This window comes from Clupea harengus, unplaced genomic scaffold (assembly GCF_900700415.2).
Source record: "Clupea harengus unplaced genomic scaffold, Ch_v2.0.2, whole genome shotgun sequence".
NCBI lineage: Eukaryota > Metazoa > Chordata > Actinopteri > Clupeiformes > Clupeidae > Clupea > Clupea harengus.
Window position 1 is genome coordinate 25,001 of NW_024879851.1, and position 27,507 is coordinate 52,507.

The 27,507-nt window shown below is 42.0% G+C and overlaps 3 protein-coding genes and 1 long non-coding RNA gene across 4 annotated transcripts in view; 1 reads left to right on the plus strand and 3 right to left on the minus strand.

Annotated features, from left to right (window-relative positions):
• The window catches only part of LOC122130523 (signal-transducing adaptor protein 1-like), an 8,387-nt gene extending 264 nt beyond the window's left edge, over positions 1–8,123 (minus strand). Inside the window, exons 1-10 of the mRNA XM_042705234.1 lie at positions 7,864–8,123; positions 7,670–7,741; positions 7,394–7,510; positions 6,318–6,374; positions 5,991–6,187; positions 5,544–5,675; positions 5,220–5,289; positions 5,010–5,106; positions 1,632–1,775; positions 1–77 (exon numbers count right to left, since the gene is read on the minus strand). The exon at positions 1–77 is cut by the window's left edge and continues 264 nt beyond it. Of these exons, the coding sequence (XP_042561168.1) occupies positions 10–77; positions 1,632–1,775; positions 5,010–5,106; positions 5,220–5,289; positions 5,544–5,675; positions 5,991–6,187; positions 6,318–6,374; positions 7,394–7,510; positions 7,670–7,741; positions 7,864–7,959 (1,050 nt within the window). The 5' untranslated portion in view covers positions 7,960–8,123 and the 3' untranslated portion in view covers positions 1–9. The remainder of the gene's footprint in view (positions 78–1,631; positions 1,776–5,009; positions 5,107–5,219; positions 5,290–5,543; positions 5,676–5,990; positions 6,188–6,317; positions 6,375–7,393; positions 7,511–7,669; positions 7,742–7,863) is intronic.
• A 2,221-nt stretch (positions 8,124–10,344) lies between these two features.
• On the plus strand, positions 10,345–12,069 carry LOC122130525. The gene is made up of 4 exons (XR_006151914.1): positions 10,345–10,847; positions 11,197–11,296; positions 11,514–11,599; positions 11,836–12,069. It is a non-coding gene; the product is annotated as an uncharacterized LOC122130525 (long non-coding RNA).
• A 2,021-nt stretch (positions 12,070–14,090) lies between these two features.
• On the minus strand, positions 14,091–14,724 carry LOC122130527 (heat shock protein 30-like). The gene has a single exon (XM_042705237.1). It carries the CDS (start codon positions 14,707–14,709, stop codon positions 14,101–14,103), a length of 609 nt encoding a protein of 202 aa, XP_042561171.1. The 5' UTR covers positions 14,710–14,724; the 3' UTR covers positions 14,091–14,100.
• A 1,348-nt stretch (positions 14,725–16,072) lies between these two features.
• On the minus strand, positions 16,073–16,760 carry LOC122130526 (heat shock protein 30-like). The gene has a single exon (XM_042705236.1). The coding sequence runs from the start codon at positions 16,695–16,697 to the stop codon at positions 16,083–16,085; it is 615 nt and encodes a 204-aa protein (XP_042561170.1). The 5' UTR covers positions 16,698–16,760; the 3' UTR covers positions 16,073–16,082.
• Positions 16,761–27,507: the final 10,747 nt, after the last annotated feature.

Genomic DNA, 27,507 nt, shown 5'->3' on the forward strand with positions numbered 1-27,507 from the left:
GTGTGTGTGTTAACTTCTGGAGAAAGGTCTGTACGACTTCTTGTTCTTCTCAACCTTAGGGTTTGTCTTTAGGTCCTCTGCACAAGAGAATACAATCCATTAGAAATGAGCCTTTTAGAGTTTATAGCACTCTTAGTGCAGTACTCCTATATCGTCTCTGTCTAACTACGTAATGAATGTGTGTCCCCTTGAGGGTGAACATGAACAGTGTGGACAGGGTGATTCCCCCTGACACACACACACACACACACACACACACACACACAGAACAGTGTGGACAGAGTGCTTCCCCCTGCCACACACACACACACACACACACACACACACACAGAACAGTGTGGACAGAGTGCTTCCACCTGCCACACACACAGACCAGTGTGGACAGGGTGCTTCCACCTGCCACACACACACACACACACACACACAGACCAGGGACCTCACCGGCAGCAGATTTAAAGGATCCAGTTTCTAATACATTTACTGTAATTTATTGTTCATTAAAAATAAACATGATACATCATCACAGTTTAAGGAAATATGCTAAACTGAAATACTGACTTCTCTCTAACAGCAATACTACAGCCAGTATATTCTCCTTTCCGGAGCAGAATGTCTGTGTTTTGACCTGTGTGAATCCGCCCACTGCCCATTTCTCCAGTACTGTTTCGCGACTCGGGGTTGCCAGATAAGAGCAAACCAACTGGACCAACAGAGATGATGTTTGATTCTACCCGATCACAAAAGCCTCGGCATCCTTCTAAAAGGCTGCGTGACCAGAGATGTAGTACAATGCAGGTCAATATTGGAGAAGCATTTGAACGATGGAGACAGCTAAGAGCCCAGAAGGACAGATGCCGAGTTGGCTAATTTTCTCCTGAACAGGTAAGCATTCAGATTAGTTCAGGTTCAGTTAGCTAACCTTAACTAATTCATCACGGCTACTAGTAGGGATGGGCATTTCAAGTCATATCAACATTCAAATACTGACTCTAAATGAACTCAAGTTACAAACATGATTACTCTATACGCTGAACTAATACTGACGTCCAAATAGAGTAATGTTACTCCTGCCCACCCCTAGCTACTAGCTATTTATATATCTCATCGAATAGAACCAGACCCGTTTTAGAAGAGTTTATTCACTTGCGTGACAATGGATGTCGTTAAATATCTGGCTATGGCTAACGTACGCCTACATAGCCACCGTATTAAAAAATCCATATGATCTGGTTTATATATTCTGCAAACTTATACATTAGCTGATCTACTTAAAGTGTAGGACTCGTCGTCGCTTGCCATTGTCAAAGTTTAACGCTGAGCTCTTCTTGCGATTGATCAGTGTCCTCAACCTGGAAACCCACATGAGCTTCCAGTCTGGGGAGGAGGGGGGAGACAACGCTCGCCAATATTTTACATTTGGAATGCAGTGCTGATTTTAAACGCTTGGTGTCCCACCTACATATACTGTAGCTCCTTTAATGGCCAACTGCATGGGCAAACCCAGGCAACACACAGACAGAAATACAGCACTGCAAGCAACTGAATGCACGCCAACTTCATAGCATGGCAACATGGCATGTGTAATATACCCCCCGTTTATTAAATTAGATTGATATTCATAAATGGCTTACTTTCATTCTCATATGTGCTCATCTGGTTCAGGAACGGAGGCCGTGGAGGTGTGGGGGGCTTGTTGCTAGGCGATGGCTCTGTGCGGATAGTGGGTGCCACTCGAGGAATGTCGTCACGATTAGGAGGCACTCGAGGAGGCACCTCTGTCCCAGGCCACAGAGAAATACACAATCACGTGTGTGCGTGTGTGTGTGTGTGTGTGTCCCAGGCCACAGATAAATCTACAGTTATATAGTTGCATGAACAATCAATCACATGTGCGTGTGTGTGTGTGTGTGTGTGTGTGTGTGTGTGTGTGTGTGTCCCAGGCCACAGATACATCCACAGTTATATAGTTGCATAAACAACCAATCACATGTGCGTGTGTGTGTGTGTGTGTGTGTGTGTGTGTGTGTGTGTGTGTGTGTGTGTGTGTGTGTGTGTGTCCCAGGCCACAGATACATCCACAGTTATATAGTTGTGTGTGTGTGTGTGTGTGTGTGTGTGTGTGTGCGTGTGTGTGTGTGTGTCCCAGGCCACAGAGAAATCACCAGTTATATAGGTGCATAAACAACCAATCACATCTGGTTGGGTGACTTTAACCACACTGATCTGAGATCTGAACTTCCAAAATACCATCAGCTGGTGCGCTGCGCCACCAGGGGAGAACGGACTCTTGATCAGTGCTATTCTACCATCAGAGAGGCATATCGCGCGTGCGCGTGCGCACCACTAGGCAATATCGATCATTCTGTGATTAAACTCATCCCCACATACCAGTCCCTACTCAGGAAACAAAAACCGGTCAAGAGGTCTGTCCAGATACGAACACCTGATGCAACTGAATCACTGCAAGCCTGTTTTGACATTACAGACTGGGCAGCTATTAAGCTGGCATGCAATGACATTGATGAGTATGCAGACACATGCTCATCCTACGTCTACTTCTGTGAGGAACTCTGCATCCCCAGACAATCCATTGTCATTTATAGTAATAATAAACCGTGGTTCAACAAGGAGGTGAGGCTACTGAGGAGAGGGAAGGAGGCGGCCCACAGGAGCGGAGATAAGGACGCGTACACCAAAGCCAAATATGCCCTCAGCAAAGCCATCCAGCATGCTAAAGGGGTGTATAAGACTAGAATTGAACAACAGGTCGGGGATAAGAACATCAGAGCTGTCTGGAGGGGCCTACAATCTGCCACGGGCTACAAGAAGAAGCCCCCCCCCACCTCTAACGACCCAAATCTACCAGACCAGTTCAATGTGTTCTGCACAAGGTTTGAAGCACCGCGTGGGTCCACCCCCTCCATCCCCCCCGCCTCCCCTCCCCCTGCCACCACCTCACCTGCTCCACTGGTCATCACTGAGCATGAGGTTCGGAGGCTCTTCAAAGGTCAGAACACCAGGAAAGCGTGTGGGCCGGACATGGTGTCACCTGCTACCCTCAAGCACTGTGCCAGCGAGCTGGCTCCAGTGTTTACGGACATTTTTAATCAGTCTCTCAATTTATGCCGTGTCCCTGTATGCTTCAAATCTGCTGTCATCATTCCAGTGCCGAAAAAGCCCAAGATCACCTGCTTAAATGATTACAGACCGGTCGCCCTCACCTCTGTAGTCATGAAAGTATTTGAACGCTTGGTCCTCTCCTATCTCAAAGCATCCACTGACCACCTCATGGACCCCCTCCAATTTGCATACAGACCCAACCGCTCAGTAGACGATGCAATCAACATAGCCCTTCACTATATTCTACAACACCTGGACAATCGGAACACCTATGCAAGGGTCCTGTTTGTGGATTATAGTTCTGCCTTTAACACCATCATTCCCGACCTCCTCCATAGCAAACTGACCCATCTGAACATCCACCCCCTTACCTGCTTATGGATTACAGATTTTCTCACCAACAGGAGACAGTATGTCAGGCTGGGCCCGCATCTGTCACAGCCCCGCACAGTTAACACCGGTGCCCCCCAGGGTTGTGTGCTGTCCCCCCTGCTCTTCTCCCTGTACACCAACGACTGCTCCTCTGGTGACCCGTCTGTCAAGACCATCAAGTATGCAGACGACACCACCATGATAGGTCTCATCAGCAACAACAACGAGTCTGCCTACCGGAGGGAGGTCGGCCATCTAGAGTCCTGGTGTGCAGTCAGCAACCTAGAGCTCAACGTCAACAAGACAGTGGAGGTGATTGTGGACTTCCGAAAAAAGGTTCCGACACATCTTCCACTTGTCATCAACAACTCATCTGTCACTGTAGTAGAGCATTTCAAGTTCCTAGGCACAACCATCACCAACACACTAAAATGGGACAATAACATCACTCAATTAGTGAAGAAAGGTCAGCAGCGCCTGTTCTTCCTCCGGCAGCTGAGAGGACTACAGGTCAGCCCCCCCATCATGGTGCAGTTTTACAGGGCTATCATTGAGAGTGTGCTTACATCCTCTCACTCGGTCTGGTAAGACTCTGCCTCTGCCCGCTCTAAGGCCAGGCTCCAAAGAGTCGTACGGGCAGCAGAGCGCATCATCGGCTGCCCCCTTCCCTCCATCAAGGACCTTCACAGCTCCAGATCCCTCAGGAAAGTAATGAAGATCACGGCAGACCCCTCACATCCTGCTAACAGTCTCTTTAACCGTCTCCCCTCTGGACAGCGATACAGGGCCATCATGACCAAAACATCACGTCACCTCAACAGTTTTTTCCCCCAAGCAATAGCCCTCCTAAATAGCTCTCACACACGAACTTTATCGCACTTTATTTAACTTTATTTAACATTATTATTGTTGCACTACCTCCATTCTTATTTATTATTTTGCTCATACTGTCTGGTACTATCTGTCCTTGTATTGTTGTTCTGTGTTGTCTTGTTGTTCTATCTGTGATACTATAGCCTGCATGGAGAAAACCAAAAACAATTCCTAGTATCTGTATACATGGCGAATAAAGTTGAATTGAATTGAATTGAATTGAATTGAATTGAACATGTGCGTGTGCGTGTGTGTGTGTGTGTGTGTGTGTGTGTGTGTGTGTGTGTGTGTGTGTCCCAGGCCACAGATACATCCACAGTTATATAGTTGTGTGTGTGTGTGTGTGTGTGTGTGTGTGTGTGCGTGTGTGTGTGTGTGTGTCCCAGGCCACAGACAAATCACCAGTTATATAGGTGCATAAACAATCAATCACATGTGCAAAACAGAACTCTATAATGTGGTTCTGTTCTTGAATTACGTAGTGTGTTGAGTGTGTCTACGGTGGAAATATATATGTTAAAGTAATCAAATGTATAGTGTATGTGAGTGTATGTTTTTGCAAGTAACTGTGTGTATGTGTGTGTGAATGTGTGTGCGTGTGTGTGTGTGTGTGTGTGTGTGTGTGTGTGTGTGTGAAATCTCACCAATGCGAATGTCGTAGGCCTTTGCAAAAGGCTTTAGCTGACCGGCTGTTTGCTCTAAGAAGTAATCCACCACTTGATTCAAGGTTTGGACAGTTACCTGAAAAAAACGCTTAACATGAGGAGATGGTAATAAACCAAAACTGTAACAGGCAAACAAGGCAATGGCTGGGGTCTCACTCTGTCCTACCAGGGTAGGACTCGCAGACTTACAGGCACCTCCAGTTCAATGATGAAGCCATGGTCACTGGACAGGATCCTGTAGTTCTTTATAACTGGACCACTGCAAACAAGCAGAAATGTAGAGTTTATGAACATTGGAATCTTAAGCAAAGTGGAGATGTGGGAACATCTCTCATACTTTGGAAGTTGTATATTTCGGTGTCTCTCTCTCTCTCTGTGTGTGTGTGTGTGTGTGTGTGTGTGCGTGCGTGCGTGCGTGCGTGCGTGCGTGCGTGCGTGCGTGCGTGCGTGCGTGCGTGCGTGCGTGCGTGCGTGCGTGCGTGCGAGAGTGTGTGTGTGTGTGTGTGTGTGTACCTGGGATAGATCTGTCTCATGGTGATAGTGTAGTTATATTTGTCTGTTGCAGGCCTCAGGATGATGCTGCCACATTCTGGATTCTTTGTGAGTAGCTCCTCTGCCTCTTCACGGGACACTGACATGAAACAACTACAGACGTGATCAGTGGTTAGACACCGCACAACACACACACACACACACACACACACACACACACACACACACACACACACACACACACACACACTATGTACTGAAGCAGGAACTATGCTATAGGTTATGCACATAATCAGAAGAAAACTGGCATCTGAGAAGAACATGCTTTGGTCTTAAAGTTATCTAAACAGTATGTTAACACACACACACACACACACACACTGATTCACTGACAGTGAAGCCCTGCAAATGTACTCATGCTAGATATGAACCCATGGCAGCCGGCCTAATAGAAGTGTTCAGACTCACGTGGGAACTGAGGACAGGCTGTCGTCGTACTCATTTGAGGCCTCTGAGCTGGTCGGCGTGCATGAGCGGGGCGCGGGCGCGTCCATGGAGGGCTGGTAAAAGGGCGGCAGAACCTGTCGCTGTTGCTCTTGGTCCCGCACGTGTTCTAGCGCCATGAAGTGACCAGGCAGGAGCTGCAGCTGGTGTGGGACCTCCAACTGTAAACACACATCACACACACACACACACACACACACACACAGCGCACACAGAGGTATCAGGACTGCGGGTGGACACTGTCGATATGTACATTAGTGGTGTGTGATTGGTTGGAGGAGTGGAACTCACTTTAGCCACTGTCAAGATATAGCCCCTCCATAGCTCTCCTGTGTCTGGATTATCAGCCTGAATACACACAGATACACACAGATACACAGATACACACATATCAGCACAGATACACACAGATACACACATTCACACAGATACACACAAATACACACATTCACACAGATACACACATTCACACAGATACACACATTCACACAGATACAGACAGATACACACAGATATACACAGACACACACACATACACACAGAGATATACACAGATACACAGATACACAGATACACACAGATACACACAGATACACACATTCACACAGATACACACAGATTCACACATTCACACAGATACACACAGATATACACAGACACACACACATACACACAGAGATATACACAGATACACAGATACACACAGATACACACAGATACACACATTCACACAGATACACACAGATTCACACATTCACACAGATACACACAGATACACACAGATACACACAGATACACACATTCACACAGATACACACAGATTCACACATTCACACAGATACACACAGATACACACAGATACACACAGATACACACATTCACACAGATACACACATTCACACAGATACACACAGATACACACAGATACACAAACACACAGATACACACAAATACACACATTCACACAGATACACACATTCACACAAACACACAGATACACACAGATACACACAGATACACACATTCACACAAACACACAGATACACACAGATACACACAAATACACACAGATACACACAGATACACACATTCACACAAACACTTACTAATAATTACACTAAAGAAATAATCACAGACACTCAGGCTCAAGGGAATGATATCGCCTGCATACAAAATAGCTGCTATGCGTCACTCATTCACCAGCATGGGCTAAATTAGTTCTGTTCTGAGTAAATGAACGCTGGCATCTGTTGAGAGGTTGGTCGTTTCTGATGATTATTAGATGATGATTTAAGCGTGTCAAAAAATTTGAAAGAATATTGCTTCTTTGAGTTTGAAGAAAAGGACGATAGCCTCTTATCTGACACCTTTAGCTGTACTTCCTGGTTGGAGAAGGTGAGTGTGTAAACCGGCGTTGTCTTGGCTGAATAGGAGGAGACGGGCACCATAGACTTCAGGTTGTGCAGTTCCAGCCTCTCGCAGTACTGCAAAACACGCTTAGTTAGTGTGTGTGGATTCCAGCCTCTCGCAGTACTGCAAAACATTCTCAGTTAGTGTGTGTGGATATGTATGACGATTCAGGTTTAAACATTTGTGTGTGTGTGTGTGTGTGTTTGAGTGTGGTTTGCGCATAAGGAATTCACCGTTTCATGTTTCTCATCTGCGTAGAAGAACATGGTGGAACCACGCAGCTCTCCATAATACCCTCTGAACCCCTGTGAAAGCCAGAGGAAGTCCACACCCTCATCATTGATCTGGCCTCTCTCAAGCACGGCACACATTACCTTGCCATGCAAGACTTACAGACAGATCAGCGTGATCCTCAGTGTTAACTCACCCCCTCTCCTGTGTATTTCTTCTGTATTTGGCCACTGAAGTACAGTGGCAGGTCTGTAATAGTCGCCCTGCGCTTGATGACCCCTCTGGATGCCATTCTGACTGAGCTCCTTAGACTGGCTCTGTGAGCGTTCCTTAGCGCTCCTTTCTCTCTCGCTTGAATTGATTTGCTGTAATGTTTGCTCTTTGGACTCCAGATATGTTCTTGTTCGTCTTTAGCGCACGCCTTTCTTCCCTGATTGAATTGCACACACACACACACACACACACACTGGGCTGTATGAGGAAGTGTCTATGAGGGCCAAAGTACCAGCCTTGCAAGTTCCCGGCTTAGGATGATACCTTTGTACCGTGACTTTTTTTTATCAAGATACGAATGTACTGCTCAGTTACTGTTTACAGGTTATTAAAACCCACAGGAGTAGGAGCCTTTTCCATCGTCATGCTTCTTCTCAGATTTGCCGCTCACTTGTAGCTTGTTGCCCACCTGCTTGACTGAGAGCTCTTCAGGAGAAAAGTCTTTAGTGTCCAGTGTTAGAGCAAAACCCTCTCCCTTCTTCTCTAGATTGTAAGGAAGTGGATGAGCCTCCCCTGAAGCTGGGATTTGATCATTCTCCTGGAATATTGGCAGTGCTGTAATAGTCTGCCTGCGCTTGACGATCACTCTGGATGCCATCAATCTACCTCTGGATGTAGATTAAATTAATTACTTCTTTAGAGTAGAACTTTACCATCATATCCCATGTCAAATTAAATGAGAGATAATGTGAATGGCTTACTGAGGTTTTATTGTGTACAGATCTACTGTGGACTATTGGTAGTCATGTTATATCCCAGAAATGGAGAACTCAGTCAGGCAATGGTAGAAACATCAGGAACAAGGTTTTATTTACCGTGATGCCCTTCAAGGGAGAGAGAGCATGGCTTCACATCAAGGGCGAGAGAGCATGGCTTCACATCAAGGGAGAGAGAGCATGGCTTCACATCAGGGGAGAGAGAGCATGGCTTCACATCAAGGGAGAGAGAGCATGGCTTCACATCAGGGGAGAGAGAGCATGGCTTCACATCAAGGGAGAGAGAGCATGGCTTCACATCAAGGGAGAGAGAGCATGGCTTCACATCAAGGGAGAGAGAGCATGGCTTCACATCAAGGGAGAGAGAGCATGGCTTCACATCAGGGGAGCGAGAGCATGGCTTCACATCAGGGGAGAGAGAGCATGGCTTCACCCAGATTCACCAACTTCTCTGACTAGAACAGAGAGAGGCTCAGTTGAAGTATCCTAGGTCTGACAGGAGAGGGGGTGTTCATCACAGAGCTCAGTTTAAGTATCCTAGATCTGACAGGAGAGGGGGGTGTTCATCACAGAGCTCAGTTTAAGTATCCTAGATCTGACAGGAGAGGGGGGTGTTCATCACAGAGCTCAGTTTAAGTATCCTAGGTCTGACAGGGGGGGTAAAACACAGTGCTTGGATTACACTCAGGAGTCAGAGTGACCGTACGGCCTTTGACACATAACCAAAACATCCCAATTCTTATCACTGAGAAGCACAGACGCACACAGATAGAAATGGCACACTCAGGAACACACAGATATCTGCTTAACCCTACTTCTAATTCTAAGAAACATATGAGTAGTGTAAGAGAAAATCAAGTTAATTGATGTCACCAATGTTTAGTCATCAACAAGCAGTTCAGTTGAAGTTCATGTCAAGCAATTTAGCTCAAAAGAGTAAACAGATAAATAACTAATTTCACCGTGCTAAGGAAAGAGGCCTATGACCCTGAGGTGTCGCTGCTGGTGTGACATTGACAGGGCCAGCAAGGGCCAGCAGTGACAGTGGCCGTAAATTACAACTTTTTAGGTCAGAAAGAACACCATGGGACACGGACAAGATAAGATTAACAGCCGAACTGTGAGAAACAAGGTTCTCAAACTAAGGCCCCATTGTTAAAGAGTTAGTTAGTTACAGCTCCCCAGGGGATCCATGATTAAGCAACATTGTCGCGACTGAGGGGTTAAAAGATTGAATTGCGTATGTGAATGGCAGAATACATTCTCCAGTCGTGGGTGACAGAGCTCTTTGTGAACTCACCTAAGACTGTATTTGTACATCTCTTGAAACTCAGTAAACTCAACTGTATTCAAACCTATTGCTTCGTGGCGGTCTTTCACTTGATTCTCTGTAAACCAACACGTAGATATGGTATAATTTAACAGCAGAATAATAAGTTATATATATATACGAATCATAAGACTTCAGTTCTGACAGGAATCTCTCTCAGTATACATGTATAAACAGAATTGTAAACTATTTGGCTAATTATTTTGCTCTTAAAAACAGAGCCACCTAGGCTTAATTATCCTACAGCCCACACCTGTTCACAACAGCAAGAGAAGCGTAGGCCTACGATGCTTTTGTTTACCATTTTAGTTGATGGCGCCAATATCCCCCTACTTCTTAGCTGCATAGGCCTACTATAACATCCATACCTCTAACCATATAGGAGCATAACTTTAAACGGGGCACAACACATATTCTACATTCTATGGCCACAACATGATCTGTTTCCACCATAGATGTACGTCAGATGAGTAGAATCTTGAACTCTTGAACGGGAGCCAGCCCCTGCGTTTATTTCAGGCGCAGTCATGACAGAAACCCACATGCGCCGATTCATTCACCTAGTTTCGTTTTCGATTGGATTACGTGTTACAGCTCTCTCTTCGCATTTCCCTTAACTTCGTGGTTATGGCTGATATTGAGTTGGAATTGACTTGTAACATATGTTTGGATCTTTTAACCGAACCTCACCAGTATCCTTGTGGACACAGTTTCTGTCTTCAGTGTATAGATCAGCTATGGAGTCGGCAATCATTTAACTGCCCAGACTGTCGAAGAACCTGTCCAGATAGAAGAGAGATTGTGAGAAACTTCAGACTCCAGAATATTGTAGAAGCATATCGACAAAATGGAAATACCCTGGTGCGTAGTACGATGAACGAAGACCAGTCTATAAACCTTCGGACTATTTTTTGTCACATTAGATGGCTATCGTGTCAACTCATTAGAAGTGTAGGCCTATGCTGCGTCCCAGACAACTCGGAAATCGAAAAAATTCGAGTCATTGCAAACTCGGGCCAATTAAATCCACCCCGACTTCAAAGTCGGAACCGAAATTTCAAGTCGAGTTGGAGTTCCGAGTTGTCTCGAACGCACCATAATGGTCACCAATGCATCTACAACTGTTTATGAAACAGGTAGACTATTGTGAAATAGTTTTTTTATACAACGGTGATTATCCAGCTTGTTAATGTTGTGTTTACTTTACTAGAACATACGCCAACCTTTAACAGCAGGAGTGCAGCCAGGAAGACAAGACTATTATGGGACTCTTCTAGTCATTTTACTGCTGCTGTTCATTTCTGTGTTCTGTGAGTGTCTTCCTCCCTCTCTCTCTCTCTCTCTCTCTCTCTCTCTCTCTCTCTCTCCCTCTCTCTCTGACTTTTGTTTTGTCTTTGCTTTAGATTTCACTACATTTAAATCAATCTTGTACAATTGGAGATATGTTGTAAAAATTCAGTTAAACTCATATTATTCTGTTAAATACTTTAAAGAATGAAACCCTATTTAAATCCTCCATCTGCACAGCTTTGTTACGGCTACAAAATACAGACCAGATCCATCAAGACTCTCAGTCTTTGTCAGACTCGTCTCAACCTGAACATGCAGACCAGGTGACCCCCCCCCCCCCTTCTCTTCACAAATGTGTCTGCCCTTTTCACATGTAGGCTATGTCGTGAGAATGTATTTGTATTAGTATAGTTCCCTGTACATTTAATAGTTGCAACATAATAATAATAAATAATAATGGATTTTATGGATATAAGACACTTTAAAATACAATGAAATCTCAAGGAGATGTGTGCAGAAATTGTTTGTTTACGTCTCTTATTTTACAATGTACTTTCAGTTTCAGGCAGCTGACCCTCCAGGACTTCTGTTCCTTCTCCTGGCCCCTGTACGATGGCTCTGGCTGCTGGTGGAGTGTGTGTTCATGTGTGTGTGGTGGCTCATCTCCTCTCTCCTATGGCTGGTTTACCAGTGTGTGTGGTTGGTGTTTGAGTTGGTTAGACTTGTGTTTGTGAGTATTTGGGAGCTTTTTTGTTTGGTTTGTGGGCTCCTGATCCAGTCCTTTAACATTGCTGTCTACATGGAGTTGCATCGATAACAGTATTTATTACGAGCGTTCTGATGTTCAGAAATGATTAGGGAAAACAGAAACCAGTCCTTTAACATTGTTGTCTACATTTGTGGAGTTGCATCGATAACAGTATTTATTACGAGCGTTCTGATGTTCAGAAATGATTAGGGAGAACAGAAACCAGGAAGTAAGAGTAGGATGGACTGTGGAGTCAGATGAACCAGTTCATTAATGGTTAAGGTCATAATGCTGCTGGGAAAGACAGTTTTGTTCTATCAGTTTAAATCTAACCAGTTTAAATCTATCAGTTTAAATCTAACCAGTGCCTTTTGTGCAACTCTTATGGGAGAAACATTTAAAAGACAGACAGGGATCCAATTGCCCTTTCTTTCTCCTCTCCAAACATCCTCCCACTGTGTCTGTGTGTCTGTGCCTGTGCGTGTGTGTCTGTGTGTGCGTGCGTGCGTGCGTGCGTGCGTGCGTGCGTGCGTGCGTGTGTGTGTGTGTGCTGGTACTTACTCCAAAGACGACTTGCATTCTGTGAAGGCCAAGTTTTTTGGGGAATTGAAGAATTGACTACTTTCTGAGGGATGTTTTTGTTTGGAACTAGTTTTGGTATCACCTATACATTAATTTTCATGGCTTATGGTCATGTGAAGGAGACATAAAACCACATATAGTTCCCACTTGTCCTGGAGAGGATGTACACCGTGAACTGGCCACAGGCTCGTTACGGAAATCCTCCAGTTTTTCCTATTTGGGGGAATCATTGGAATGTACGATACTTTGATTTTTTTACCTTTTTTTGCAAGAGAGGAGGAGTTTTTTGGGTGAGACCAATCATTTTTTGTTTGTTGCATATCAGGGCTGGACATTGTTTGAAGCCCAACTTTTTCTTTTTGGGCCCTCCATCCAAAACTTTGAATCTTATATGTAAGGAACTATGTCTATTACTTCTATAATAGAGTTAATGTGGTTATAAAATGAGACATTGCACAATAATTATGTGCACTTAATAATTAGATTTGTATCTATGGACTTGCAATAAGAGGTGATTCAGTCATCAGTAATGTTGCTGTCTTGAAGACCTCCATTAGACAGACTGTATGTCAGAGTCTCAGGATTCAGCCCTGGAAGATTAAACTCCACTCTGAATGCCTAGAACCTAGAACCTAAGGAGCTCTGAATGCCTAGACCGTAGAACAGTAGGAGCTCTGAATGCCTAGACCCTAGAGTAGACCCTAGAACAGAAGGAGCTCTGAATGCCTAGACCCTAGAACAGAAGGAGCTCTGAATGCCTAGACCCTAGAACAGAAGGAGCTCTGAATGCCTAGACCCTAGAACAGAAGGAGCTCTGAATGCACAGACCCTAGAACAGAAGGAGCGTCGTCCATTTCCAAGTGTAAAGCGCCGTGGTAGTTGTTCAGTACAAACATGTTCATTCTCAGGGTTCAGGCCCTGAGCTCTGGAAAGCGTCTTAAGACAATTTTATTGTTTTGCCGTTATAAAACTGGAATTGAAATTAATTGAAATTATCTTGCATTAACTGTTATACTTTATTAGTCTTTAAAAAATCCTCTTGCACATGAATTATTTACATTAAAAAAGTTTTTGTCCTCTGTCAGGCCTTGTGATTTTTCTGAAATTGTATTCACTTTAGGTTTTGCTGTTCACACTCTTTCACTATGAACAGACACACAAGTAAAGAGTCATGATGGTTATTCATTAAAAACAGGTTCATTTTCATGCGTTAAGTGATATCATTTTATTTTTCTGTAAAAAAAAAACATCATGAACATGAATTGATGAATTGAAAAAGATTTGTTACATATCGCCTTAAGAAATCACAATAAGAAATGGAATAACATTTTAAGAGTCCAGCTTTTTTAATCAAGAAGGAATATAGTCTTCTTTTCCACATATCAAAACAATCGTTACATTTGGCGTCATAGAATCACAATGAGTAATAACTTTCAAAAAGTACATCTTTTTTAATAATAAAGAAGGAATATAGTCTTTTTTTCAACATTGTGTTCACTGTTGGATCTTTTCTGTGTCTGTGGTGTTGTCCTCTTTCGTCATCTTCTCAGACTCTTGTGTCGATTCTGCCGTCTTGCAGTTGATGGGCACTACCCTCTCTGAGATGGCAGGAGTCTGTTTCCCTGCTGCTTCAATGTGAAGCTTTCCATCAGACAGACTGCAGGTCACCGCCTCAGGATTCACCCCGTCTGGGAGATCAAACTCCCTCCTGAACGCCTGGACCCTGTAGGAGTAGGAGCCTTTTCCATCGTCATGCTTCTTCTCAGATTTGCCGCTCACTTGTAGCTTGTTGCCCACCTGCTTGACTGAGAGCTCTTCAGGAGAAAAGTCTTTAGTGTCCAGTGTTAGAGCAAAACCATCTCCCTTCTTCTCTAGACTGCCAAGAAGTGGATGAACCTCCCCTGAAGATGGGATTTGGTCAATCTCCTGGAAGATCTGGTGCTGAAGATTCTGCAGGAGCTCCAAACCGCTCTTCATATCCTCCATGTTTCTCAGCATGAGATCTCTGTGAGTGTCCAGAGGTGGGACCTGTGGCCAGAGACTGCGGACGGGCCAGTAGAAGTCCTGGCTGAGGGAGGGCTGGAATCCATGTAGGCTCAGCATTTTCAGAGTTGAGAGTTGGTAGTTCTTGCTGTGGTTACTGCTCTTAGCGTTGCCTTGGATTTGTCTGTTCTGCTTGAGCACAGTGAGCTCTCCCAGCTTTATATCCTGCCTCTTGAAGTTCCAGGCAGTTCATGAACGTTCCAGCCAATGCCATAATTGACCACTGTGTGTCACCCTGGAGCATGAGGATGACGTCACATCTGACAGGTTCTAAATCTGGGTGGGGTGAGCAATATGGATTCTTTGCATATCTTTTCACACTCAGAAGATAGACTAACGTGAAATTGATGTCATATTGATGACTCGTTGTTAAGTAGGTGATGTATTCAGTGAAATGAGTTTAAAAATACTCAGGCTATCAATAAGCATAACCATAGTGAAATCTGCAAACTGTGCTCTCCCAACACATACATATATTTCATCAAGTGTTTATGTTTGTCAAAATAGATATGTTCAACGTATTGCTATACGCACACTGATATGTTCGTTCATTTTGTACTCCATGAAACAATATAATATGCTATTTCAATTGTTGTTAAGTTAGGTTATGTGGATTTAACAAAACTTAACATTAACTGTCTTGTTGATGTAAAGAACAAATTAAAATAAATATATTTTTTTCCAAAATTCTCCCTTGGAGTGGATATCTATCCCTCGGATGGATGTCATTTCTGACGTCAAACCAAACTTGAAACAGGGAGAATTATTTTCCTTCCCCTTTGCTAAGAGAAATAAACAACACTAATGAACTTCTATTACATCAGTTACCGTACAGTTTCATGCTTCAGAGATTTTCCTTTGAATTTATGCCGTTGTTAGCGTGGACATCGATTTAATTCTGTAAGTCCTTCATGTGTTTTTCTGTAGAATTACATTGAATGATCCTGAACTTGTGGTTACGATGTGCTCCGTCTCAATATTGCTCAATTACTCAAAACAGAAAATGTAAACTGTTTGTTTTTGTCCTCTCTCAGGCCTTGTGATTTTTCTGAAATTGTATTCATTTTAGGTTTTCCTGTTCACACTCTTTCACTATGAACAGACACACAAGTACAGATTCATGATGGTCATTCATTAAAAACAGGTTCATTCTCTTGCGTAAAGTGATATAATTTTATTTGTCTGTAAAAAACAACAACATTTTAACATAAATTGCATTACATCTCGCCTTAAGAAATCACAATAAGAAATAGAATAACATTTTAAGAGTCCAGCTTTTTTAATCAAGAAGGAATATAGTCTTCTTTTCCACATATAAAAACAATCGTTACATTTGGCGTCATAGAATCACAATAAGTAACTTAATAACTTTCAAAAAGTACATCTTTTTTAATAATAAGAAAAGAATATAGAGTCTATTTTCAACATTGTGTTCACTGTTGGATCTTTTCTGTGTCTGTGGTGTTGTCCTCTTTCGTTATCTTCTCAGACTCTTGTGTCGATTCTGCCGTCTTGCAGTCGATGGGCACTACCCTCTCTGAGATGGCAGGAGTCTGTTTCCCTGCTGCTTCAATGTGAAGCTTTCCATCAGACAGACTGCAGGTCACCGCCTCAGGATTCACCCCGTCTGGGAGATCAAACTCCCTCCTGAACGCCTGGATCCTGTAGGAGTAGGAGCCTTTTCCATCGCCATGATTCTTCTCAGATTTGCCGCTCACTTGTAGCTTGTTGCCCACCTGCTTGACTGAGAGCTCTTCAGGAGAAAAGTCTTTAGTGTCCAGTGTTAGAGCAAAACCATCTCCCTTCTTCTCTAGATTGCAAGGAAGTGGATGAACCTCCCCTGAAGCTGGGATTTGGTCAATCTCCTGGAAGATCTGGTGCTGAAGATTCTTCAGGAGCTCCAAACTGCTCTTCATATCCTCCATGTTTCTCAGCATGAGATCTCTGTGAGTGTCCAGAGGTCGGACCTGTGGCCAGAGACTGCGGACGGGCCAGTAGAAGTCCACATAGGGGCTGAGGGAGGGCTGGAATCCATGTAGGCTCAGCATTTTCAGAGTTGAGAGTTGGTAGTTCTTGCTGTGGTTACTGCTCTTGGCGTAGCCTTGGATTTGTTTCTTCTGCTTCAGCACAGTGAGCTCTCCCAGCTTTATATCCTGCCTCTTGAAGTTCCAGGCAGTTCCTGAACGTTCCAGCCAATGCCATAATTTACCACTGTGTGTCACCCTGGAGCATGAGGATGACGTCACATCTGACAGGTTCTAAATCTGGGTGGGTGAGCAATATGGATTCTTTGCATATCTTTTCACACTCACAGGATGCACTTATGTGAAACTCATGTCATATTGATGACTTGTTGTTAAGTAGGTGATGTATTCAGTGAAATGAGTTTAAAAATACCCAACTACTAACAAAATTTAACATTAATTTTCTTGTCGGTGAAAAAACCCCCAAAGAAAACTATAATTTTACTTCAAAATATGGCCTTGGAGTGGATATCTATCCCTTGGATTCTGTGTTGTCTGACGTCAAGCCAAACTTGAAACAGGGAGAGCAATATGTGTTCTTTGAATAAGTGTCAGACACTCTGAGGATACACTTGATGTCACGTTGATGCACATGATATAAGTCATCATTGTTCAATCAAACAAAACTCAGGCTGTTTATAAGGATTCACATGGCCATAGTGACATTGGCAAACAATAGGATGTCCTAACATTTGCATACATTTCATCAACAGAAACCTTCATTATATTGTTCAATTTTTCATGTTGTACTCCATCTTTGAAATATGCTCTGAAAATATGTTTAATGTTATTGTTGTGGGAATTTAATTTAAACTAGAAAATGCATTTCCTGAAGGAAATACCAGTGCATGAAATGCAAAAGTTAAGAAGGGAAGAAATAAAGAAAGAAGAGTGAAGAAGCAAAGAAGAAAGGAAAGAAGAGTAAAAGAAGGAAAGAAGAGTGGAAGAAGGAAAGAAGAGTGAAGAAAGGAAAGAAGAGTAGAAGAAGGAAAGAATAGTGGAAGAAGGAAAGAAGAAAGGAAAGGAGAGTGGAAGAAGGAAAGAAGAAAGGAAATAAGAGAAAAAGAAGGAAATAAGAGAAAAAGAAGGAAAGAAGAGAGGAAGAAGGAAAGAAGAGTGGAAGAAGGAAAGAAGAAAGGAAAGAAGAGTGGAAGAAGGAAAGAATAAAGAAAAGAAGAGTGAAGAAGGAAAGAAGAGTGGAAGAAGGAAAGAAGAAAGAAAAGAAGAGTGAAGAAAGGAAAGAAGAGTGGAAGAAGGAAAGAAGAGTGGAAGAAGGAAAGAAGGAAAATCGAGCTGAATTAAGCGCAGAAGTCGGTAAAAAGAATAATAAGAAGTAGAAGAAGAACTAGAAAATGCATTTCCTGAAGGAAATACCAGTGCATGAAATGCAAAAGTTAAGAAAGGAAGAAGAAAAGAAAGAAGAGTGAAAGAAGGAAATAAGAAAGGAAAGAAGAGTAAAGAAAGGAAAGAAGAAAGGAAAGAAGAGTCGAAGAAGGAAAGAAGAAGGGAAGAAGGAAAGAAGAAAAGAAAGAAGAGTGAAGAAAGAAAAGAAGAGTGGAAGAAGGAAAGAAGAAAAAAAAAGAAAAGTGAAAGAAGGAAAGAAGAGTGAAAGAAGGAAAAAAGAGTGGAAGAAGGAAAGAAGAAAAGAAAGAAGAGTGAAAGAAGGAAATAAGAGTGGAAGAAGAGTGGAAGAAGGAAAGAAGAAAAGAAAGAAGAGAGAAAGAAGGAAAGAAGAGTGGAAGAAGGAAAGAAGAAAGGAAAGAAGAGTGGAAGAAGGAAAGAAGAGTGAAGAAAGAAAAGAAGAGTAGAAGAAGGAAAGAAGAGTGGAAGAAGGAAAGAAGAAAGGAAAGAAGAGTGAAGAAAGGAAAGAAGAAAAGAAAGAAGAAGGAAAGAAGAGTGAAGAAAGAAAAGAAGAGTAGAAGAAGGAAAGAAGAGTGGAAGAAGGAAAGAAGAGTGAAGAAAGAAAAGAAGAGTAGAAGAAGGAAAGAAGAGTGGAAGAAGGAAAGAAGAAAGGAAAGGAGAGTGGAAGAAGGAAAGAAGAGTGGAAGAATGAAAGAAGAAGAGTGGAAGAAGGAAAGAATAATATTCCTAGTTATACAGTTGAATGGAGAGGGACAGAGAGAAGAGGAGCCTTGGAACCTTGGCGCAAGTGTCAGTGAAGCACAGGTGCAAGCCAGTTTAAAGACCCTATTATGATGTCATAATGGCCCAATGTAAGTCAATGGGAGAAATTGTATTAGTTTTTATTTAATATTTTAAAAAGTATAAAGTTTAGAAAAATGAAAAATACATAGCATAAGTGTCCTTTACAAGACCTACGCGCCAAAGTTTGAACGAAGTTTTTAAGTTAAGCGGTTCGAGCTGAATTAAGCGCAGAAGTTCGGTAAAGAGAATAATAATAATAAGAAGAAGAAGAACTAGAAAATGCATTTCCTGAAGGAAATACCAGTGCATGAAATACAAAAGTTAAGAAAGGAAGAAGAAAAGAAAGAAGAGTGAAAGAAGGAAAGAAGAAAGGAAAGAAGAGTGGAAGAAGGAAAGAATAAAGGAAAGAAGAGTGAAGAAAGGAAAGAAGAAAAGAAAGAAGAGTGAAAGAAGGAAAGAAGAAAGCAAAGAAGAGTGAAGAAAGGAAAGAAGAGTGGAAGAAGAAAAGAAGAGTTGAAGAAGGAAGGAAGAGTGGAAGAAGGAAAGAAGAGTGAAGAAAGGAAAGAAGAGTTGAAGAAGGAAGGAAGAGTGGAAGAAGGAAAGAAGAAAAGAAAGAAGAGTGAAGAAAGGAAAGAAGAGTGGAAGAAAGGAAAGAAGAGTGGAAGAAGGAAAGAAGAAAAGAAAGAAGAGTGAAGGAAGGAAAGAAGAGTGGAAGAAGGAAAGAAGAAAAGAAAGAAGAGTGAAAGAAGGAAAGAAGAAAGGAAAGAAGAGTGAAGAAAGGAAAGAAGAGTGGAAGAAGGAAAGAAGAAAAGAAAGAAGAGTGAAAGAAGAAAGGAAAGAAGAGTGGAAGAAGGAAAGAAGAGTGGAAGAAGGAACGAAGAAAGGAGAGAAAATTGAGTGAAGCAGAGAGATGGAGTTTGAGAGAAAGTAGACAGAGGGATAGAGAGAAAGATGGAGAGAACAAAAAGTAGAGTATGGAAGGTGTCTATTAGTATTCCTAGTTATACAGTTGAATGGAGAGGGACAGAGAGAAGAGGAGCCTTGGAACCTTGGTGCAGGTGTCAGTGAAGCACAGGTGCAAGCCAGTTTAATGACCCTATTATGATGTCATAATGGCCCAATGTAAGTCAATAGGAGAAATTGTATTAGTTTTTATTTAATATTTTAAAAAGTATAAAGTTTAGAAAAATGAAAAATACATAGCATAAGTGTCCTTTACAAGACCTACGCAGCAAAGTTTGAACAAAGTTTCTAAGTTAAGCGGTTCGAGCTGAATTAAGCGCAGAAGTTCGGTACAAAGAATAATAACTAGAAAATGCATTTCCTGAAGGAAATACCAGTGCATGAAATGCAAAAGTTAAGAAAGGAAGAAGAAAAGAAAGAAGAGTGAAAGAAGGAAAGAAGAAAGGAAAGAAGAGTAAAAGGAAAGAAGAGTGGAAGAAGGAAAGAATAAAGGCAAGAAGAGTGAAGAAAGGAAAGAAGAAAAGAAAGAAGAGTAAAAGAAGAAAAGAAGAAAGCAAAGAAGAGTGAAGAAAAGAAAGAAGAGTGGAAGAAGAAAAGAAGAGTTGAAGAAGGAAGGAAGAGTGGAAGAAGGAAAGAAGAAAAGAATGAAGAAATTAAAGAAGAGTGAAGCTAGGAAAGAAGAGTGGAAGAAGGAAAGAAGAAAAGAAAGAAGGGAAAGAAGAAAGGAAAGAAGAGTGGAAGAAGGAAAGAAGAGTGGAAGAAGGAGAGAAGAAAAAAAAGAAAAGTGAAAAAAGGAAAGAAGGAAAGAAGAGTGAAATAAGGAAAGAAGAGTGGAAGAAGGAAAGAAGAAAAGAAAGAAGATTGAAAGAAGGAAAGAAGAGTGGAAGAAGGAAAGAAGAGTGGAAGAAGTAAAGAAGAGTGGAAGAAGGAAAGAAGAGTGAAGAAAGGAAAGAAGAGTGGAAGAAGGAAAGAAGGAAGGAAAGAAGAGTGGAAGAAGGAAAGAAGAAAAGAAAGAAGAGTGAAGAAAGGAAAGAAGAGTGGAAGAAGGACAGAAGAAAAGTGAAAGAAGGAAAGAAGAGTGGAAGAGAATTTAACTACAATTCAATAGACAACATTGCAGAACTATGTCAGTGTACAGGATTTTTATTTTAATTTTTTTTGATGTAAGACATTTAGACATTTAGTGTCGGGTGATTGCAGGAAGATAGGTGTCATTCTTCAGGTGGAGGGTCTCTGTATGCTGTGGTCAGTCAAAATGTATTGAGTCTTGATGTGTTAAATTCTGTAGACCTGCGAAAATATAAAAAAAAATTGCAAAGCATATACTTGTTTTAAAAACCTGCTAACTAACACCATTCAAAGCAAGACCTGTTTAGTTGAAAGCCCACTCACCACGTCAAGGTACAGGTCATGGGTGGGGTGTTAGTGAGACAGGACAAGACAGAAGACAAGGTTAATGAAAAAGCAAAGCATGCTTACATACTTTTATTTGACAAATGTGTATTTATGTGACAAAGACATACAAACTTCACAGGGACATACATAGAACATAATTTTGAAGGGGAAAATGGATAGAGAACAACACTTACCTGTCCCCTTACAAAAAACCAGTAAAGACAACAACAACGACAAAAAGCAAGCCGCATCGAACCCCAGGTGTAAAAAAAACATTGATTGTGTGAATGTGTGTGTGTGTGTGTGTGTGTGTGTGTGTGTGTGCGTGTTTGTGAGAGTGCTCTAGCTTGAGCTTACCAAACACCATATACGTAGCTAGCTAGCTAGTTAGCTCACGTAAGATACTGTAAATAAAGACAACCAATTAACTAAACTTTTTACAAAAACCCATCAATTGTGTGTGTCATCAATCACTCATATTATTTACATTTACATGTTTTTACCGCTAGAGATTACATCAACTCAAGTGTCATTCAATTGCTATTAATCTTGAACTTGAACTTCAACAGCAGTGTTTAAACTTGAAGCATCATTAAAAATCAGGCAAACGATATCTTAGCTCAAGGACAAAAGAAAGGTCCTGGTATTGGCCAATCAAACGTATTGTAATTTCCCGTTCTGGTCAGATGACAAGTTTTACCTAAACAGAGACCGGAATGACGCACTCGCTTCTGGTTTTACCACCGATCCCAGCAGATATACGGATCCTTAATCGACAGGTGCCTTTGAATTGGCATATGCATTTCCTGAAGGAAATACCAGTGCATACAATGCAAAAGTTAACCATTTTAAACATTTAACCATTTTAGACATTTAACACAATTCGAGGCCCCCAGAGAGAGACAAAAGGTAAGGAGGTCAGAAATCAACAGGAGAGGTGTGTAAAGTCTGATAGATTGAAAGATAGAGACATAGTGAGAGTGTAAGACTAGGAAGGTGATAAGAACATTACCATAATGCCAAACAGGCAAAGTCATAAGGTTTTTGTCATTCTGAAGTTGATATAATCGGTTACAGCAGTGTAAATAGGACTGAGATAGATCATTTAAGTTAGAATACAAAACACAGGATTGTGATAACTGTAATATGTTTGTAGAACACCTGAATTTGCACAGTGTTGCAGATCAGAAATGAAGATATTGTCCAACAATGTATTCTTATCTGTGGTGGAAGTGTTAATGAGATGTGTATAACCTCTAGACTGGAACAACTCAAAGATGGGTTTCCTTCCATAACCCAATAAGTCCTCATTAAAATCCCCACATACAACAATTGCACTATCAGCAATAACATGTAAAGAGTCCAATAGGTGACAGAGATTTGGCAAAAATAGGTTTGTGTTGTAATCTGGTGGTCTGTAAATCACTGCCATTAGTACCTGAACTGGGGCTACCACTTTTAATACCAGGAATTCGAGGTCAGTCACACCCTGTATGTATTGCATGTGATGAGCTTGAACATGGCTTTTTACAAACACAGCAACTCCGCCACCATTCCTGTTTGATAGATGAGAATGAGATGAATATGAGACATGCCTGTTGCGCTTAAACATATGATAATTTTCCAACTGGAGATTTTCTGGGACAAAGGTGCCGAATAGGTGTGTTTCAGTGAAACACAAAATATCTGCAAAACACATTTCATGGTGTTTCTTGACATCATCAACATGGGCTGACAATCCCTCTGTGTTATGGTGAATCAGTGTCAGAGATGGTGATGAATTGGAGAGACAGTGAAGAAGGGGCATAGCATTTTCAAATTCAGCTTTTTGCATATTTTCCAGAGAAGTTGTGATTTCTGGATCAGAATATATTTTGTCCTCATCAAAATCAATTATGTGCAGTCCTTGCAGTGAGGTGGTTCTACTGAGACCAACATATGCCATACCTGGTTCAAAAATGCGGTTTAATGAGACCACTGCGGAAGCTGTTGTCATTCCTTGACATTTATGTGCTGTGCAACCAAAGGCAAGTTTCATGGGAAACTGGTGACGAACCACTCCTTTTTTACTCAGAGGTTCCTCCACTCTTTCTATATAAACCAAGTTATCTGGCCCTCCTGGTACCTGGTTGCGATGTCTCTGCCCTGCATTGGGATTGTCTAGTTCGACACCAAGCAGCTTTACAACTGTTTTGCTACCTTGGACATGATAAACAATTTCACAAATCTTTCCAAATGAGCCATTCACCAGTCCATCTTCCACATCTATGTTTCTGATGAGCATCACACGGGCTCCCTCAGCAACTTGTAATCTGTCAGGTAGATCACCTTTACGTCCTTCAAAGGGTGCTATCTGTCTTTCCATGCGACCAGTTTGGAGATCTTTTCTATAGTCATGTGCATCAACATTGACCAGTTCAGAGTGTAGAGCAGATATGGTGTTTGCATTATGTTTGTCTACCTCTTTATTTGTGGCAAAAACATGCAGGAGATCCTTGGGACAGTCCTCAACTTGATACATGGCCTGTGCAAGTAAAGCTCTATCTGGTTTAGATAATGCTTCTCCCTTGCGTTTCACTCTTATCCTGTTAAGCAACTCAGCAAATGCCACATCATCTTTCTGGCGCATGATTTCTGTGAGAGTGATTACTTGGAACTGATCCTGCCAGAAATCAAGAACATGATCCTCAAATACACAGAGAGGTTTTGCTTTACCTGGAGGTGGCAGCTGATAGAAGTCACCCACTGCTAAAACAGACATTCCTCCAAAAGGTTTTTTGCTACCTTTGATCTCTTGCAGCCTCCAATTGACATATGTAAACAGTGGTTTTGATACCATGGACACTTCATCAATAATAATTATCTCAGCATTGGACAAGGTTGCTCTCACTTCATCTAGACGATTTCCAATGCACTGGTAAGGTGGCTTAAGGCTTCTTGGCAGTTTCAAGACCGAGTGCAGTGTCTTGCCTGATATGTTGAATGCTGCTGTGCCAGTAAATGCTGTGAGAAGGACAGTGGGCATGGACATGTCTCTTTCCTCTGTAATACGGGGCAACCTACGAAGTATCTTTGATGCCTCTGTGTAGATGCACTTGATAAGGTGTGATTTGCCAGTACCAGCTCCACCGGTAACAAAGTAAAAAAACTGATCGGCACTCTGTCCACACACACGTCTTATGCACCACTTGCGCACTGTATAGAAGATTGAAGCCTGCGTTTGATTTAAATTCTGATACATTTTCCGCATAACAGTGGGGTCTATTTGAGGAGCCTCAAACATTGGTGCAGCACTTTCTCTCCTTGTGTGACTATATTCAGGAATTTCATCCTGTTCATTAAGTTCCTCTGGATTTATTTCCTCACGCTCTGAAATGCACTCAAGCCGAAGAACCTCTGTCTCAGGTGCAAGTGTCGTCCATGCATCCTCCATAGGTCCATTTTCTTCCAAGTTCTCAATGGCTTTCTCTATAGCTTCGTTATTCTTTTCAAATTGTGACCTGTTCTCCTTGACAATAGAAAATACTCTCTCATTAAAGTCTCTTCCAGGAAGCCTCACAGAACCACATGCATAAAACGACTCATATGTTGTAAAACCTGTAGGTTTCAACTGTGAATCTGAATGGTAAGGCAGGTAAAGTTTGAGCAATGTTCCATAGAATTTTTCTGGAGATTTCTTCTCAGAAAATCTGGCATATCTGATGATAGCAGGCTTTCCGTGGGTTCGCTTCTGAATAAACCCCATTTCATTTTGAAGTGGTAAAGCTCTACTGCTTTCTTTTTGTCTCCCATACACCACTCTGTAGGTGGAAGCAAATTCTGCCATGCACATTGCTGCAAACTCTGGTGTATCAGGTCTGTTTTTGTATTTGTCTGCCATTCCGGACATCCAAACATTCTCTGACTCAGGAATTCTGTTATTCATGTACCTTAAAGGGAGGCTCATTTTCAAAGCATTGTCATCAGTGGGTATAAATATTACACTTCGAGAACAAGATTTCAGTTTCAAGCTACAGACTCGTGCAACAGCCTCTTGGACACTGACCTCTCTATTTTTGGAATATGCCTGCATGATCTGTTTCATTTCATCACAATCAGATGTAGTGGAACGAGAAGTGTCAGTCACAACCCTTTTCAGATAGTCACTCATCTCATGTTCAGCTTTAGAGATATATGATAAAATGTACATTATACAGGAGTAAGGGTTCAGGATGTACTGAATATCTATGTTTGCATTCCATGCCCTTAACAAATGTTTGTTGTAGCCATTTATCCAGCAGTCCTTTGGTTGACGTTTCATCACTAACACACTGGACGTTGTTAATGAAGTGATACAGTTTAGGTATTCCTCATAGCTCAAACTGCATTGTGTGAGTAGCTCAGGGATACTTTCAAATGATGTTGTTGGCTTATTAAGCAGTTCCCATACAGACTTCAGTTTTTTTTTGGCCTCTTCAGGAGTCATGAAAGAAGGACCATGGTTTGATTCATCTTCAGATCCATCTCTGATTTCTTCTGGCATTTGTCGTGTTATAAATGTATTCTCTACAGGTTGTTTAGGAAATCCAAATCGACAGTGCTTATTTCCTTTCTTACATGACTTCGAGTGTCGTTTGCTGTGGGTTTGCACCTCTGTGACAATTTTGAAAAGCTCGGGATCTGTGTTTGGGTCAGGCAGCTGACATGTTATGTACTTATCCACAAACTCACACACTTTCTCATCTGGGTCCTCCTCAAATACAGGTGCATTCTGACACCAGGCCAAAAGATGTATATGTGGCGATCCTCTAGCCTGATACTCCACCCGAAAAAAGTAGTCTATGACCTCACCAATGGGCTGAGCAGGTGATAAGAGTAGGTGTCTCAGCAGTGCATCAACACGTTTGTCAAACATGCGCATGGTGGTGACAGGATTACTCCGTAAAATCTCACACTTGGCAGCCCAGTCAAGCTCAGAAACGTCTACCTGCTCACCTCGTTGTGCCTTTATTGTTTGTATGACCTCTGGCCATCTCATTTCTGCAGCACTAAATGTACAGAAAAATGTTGGGGTGCCTAGCTGTCGAAGCATTGCAAAGAGGTCTCTGAGGGTTTTTTCCCAGTAGGCAGGTGTTCCTCTCAAAGGCTGCATGAATCGAGTGGCATCTTTGTTGCGTACCAGTTTTTCCACTTCACGTTTGTCTTGTAGCATTTTTGCAGTTATTTTGCGCCCATCTCTGGTCATAGGTTTCCCTTTACGGAGTTGTATAGACATACTAGAATTTGCTAAGTACATTTCTGTGATAAATTGTGCAAAGAAAATGTAATTGGAGTCTAGAGCAAAACGATTGTCAGCAGAAAAAAGACGTGCATTGAAATATCTGCTTGGGGTTAATTTCCTGAGTCTCTGTGTTACATCCAAAGTGTTCATTCCGGTGGGGAACTGCACAGGGAAAGCCATTGCCTCTAGTTTGGGAACTCTGAAAAAACTCACTGGTTTGTTTCCCTGAGCTGGAGCCACACTGAATATACCCTCACCAAATGTTATCATTTCCTGTGCAATATCAGATGGCTGTAAGCATGAATCTATTGAGCATCCACCATTCTGCTGATTAGTGTCCTGCTCAGTGTCAGGTGAATCCTGGGCATCATTTAACTCAGGGTTTTCATTGTTTGGCTGATTGCATGCACTGTTCGTCCCTGAGTGTCCTCCTGTGTCTGTCATGTCACACTCATCCCATGTGTCAGTCTCAATTAGATTAGTTGCATCTGCAATATCTGCACGAATGTCATCATTAATGTGACTCTCATCTGCCAAGCTATTCATTGGATCTTCAAAAGCTGGTATATCATCCCTTATAGTTATGTCCTTATACTCTGAATGTATCTCTTTCAGTTTTGATAAGGCACTCAGTACTTTGTTCATATCAATTGTTTGGAACTGGTAATGCCCTGTATAATTCATTCTTCTTTTCAACTTCACTTTCAAAAGCTGAGACTGGCTACTGGGTCTGGGCAATGCATTGACTGTTGATTCCACCTCTGAAGGGACACACACAACCCCACCATGTATTAACTTCTGCTGGCCTTTAGGAAGACTGATTATTTTAGCAAATGGTATGTATCGTGCTATTATGTGCCTCTCAAGTATATTCAGATCACTGAGCTCGGGAGGAATTGGTGATAGGTGTAGCATATTCATAACAGCAATGGACGGTATTTCCCCCATCTTCAAATTCTCATGACAGCTATGACAAATCCACTCTCTCTTCTCTTCAGGGGCACAACATGATTCAAGTGTTTTGCAGTCACGCCTGCATTTGTGTACGTACTTCCCTGTTAAACATCTACC

What these genes read in the sequence shown, in the direction of transcription:
- LOC122130527 (XM_042705237.1), bottom strand. Translation starts at nt 14,709, where the DNA reads ATGCTGAGCCTACATGGATTCCAGCCCTCCCTCAGCCAGGACTTCTAC.
- LOC122130526 (XM_042705236.1), bottom strand. Translation starts at nt 16,697, where the DNA reads ATGCTGAGCCTACATGGATTCCAGCCCTCCCTCAGCCCCTATGTGGAC.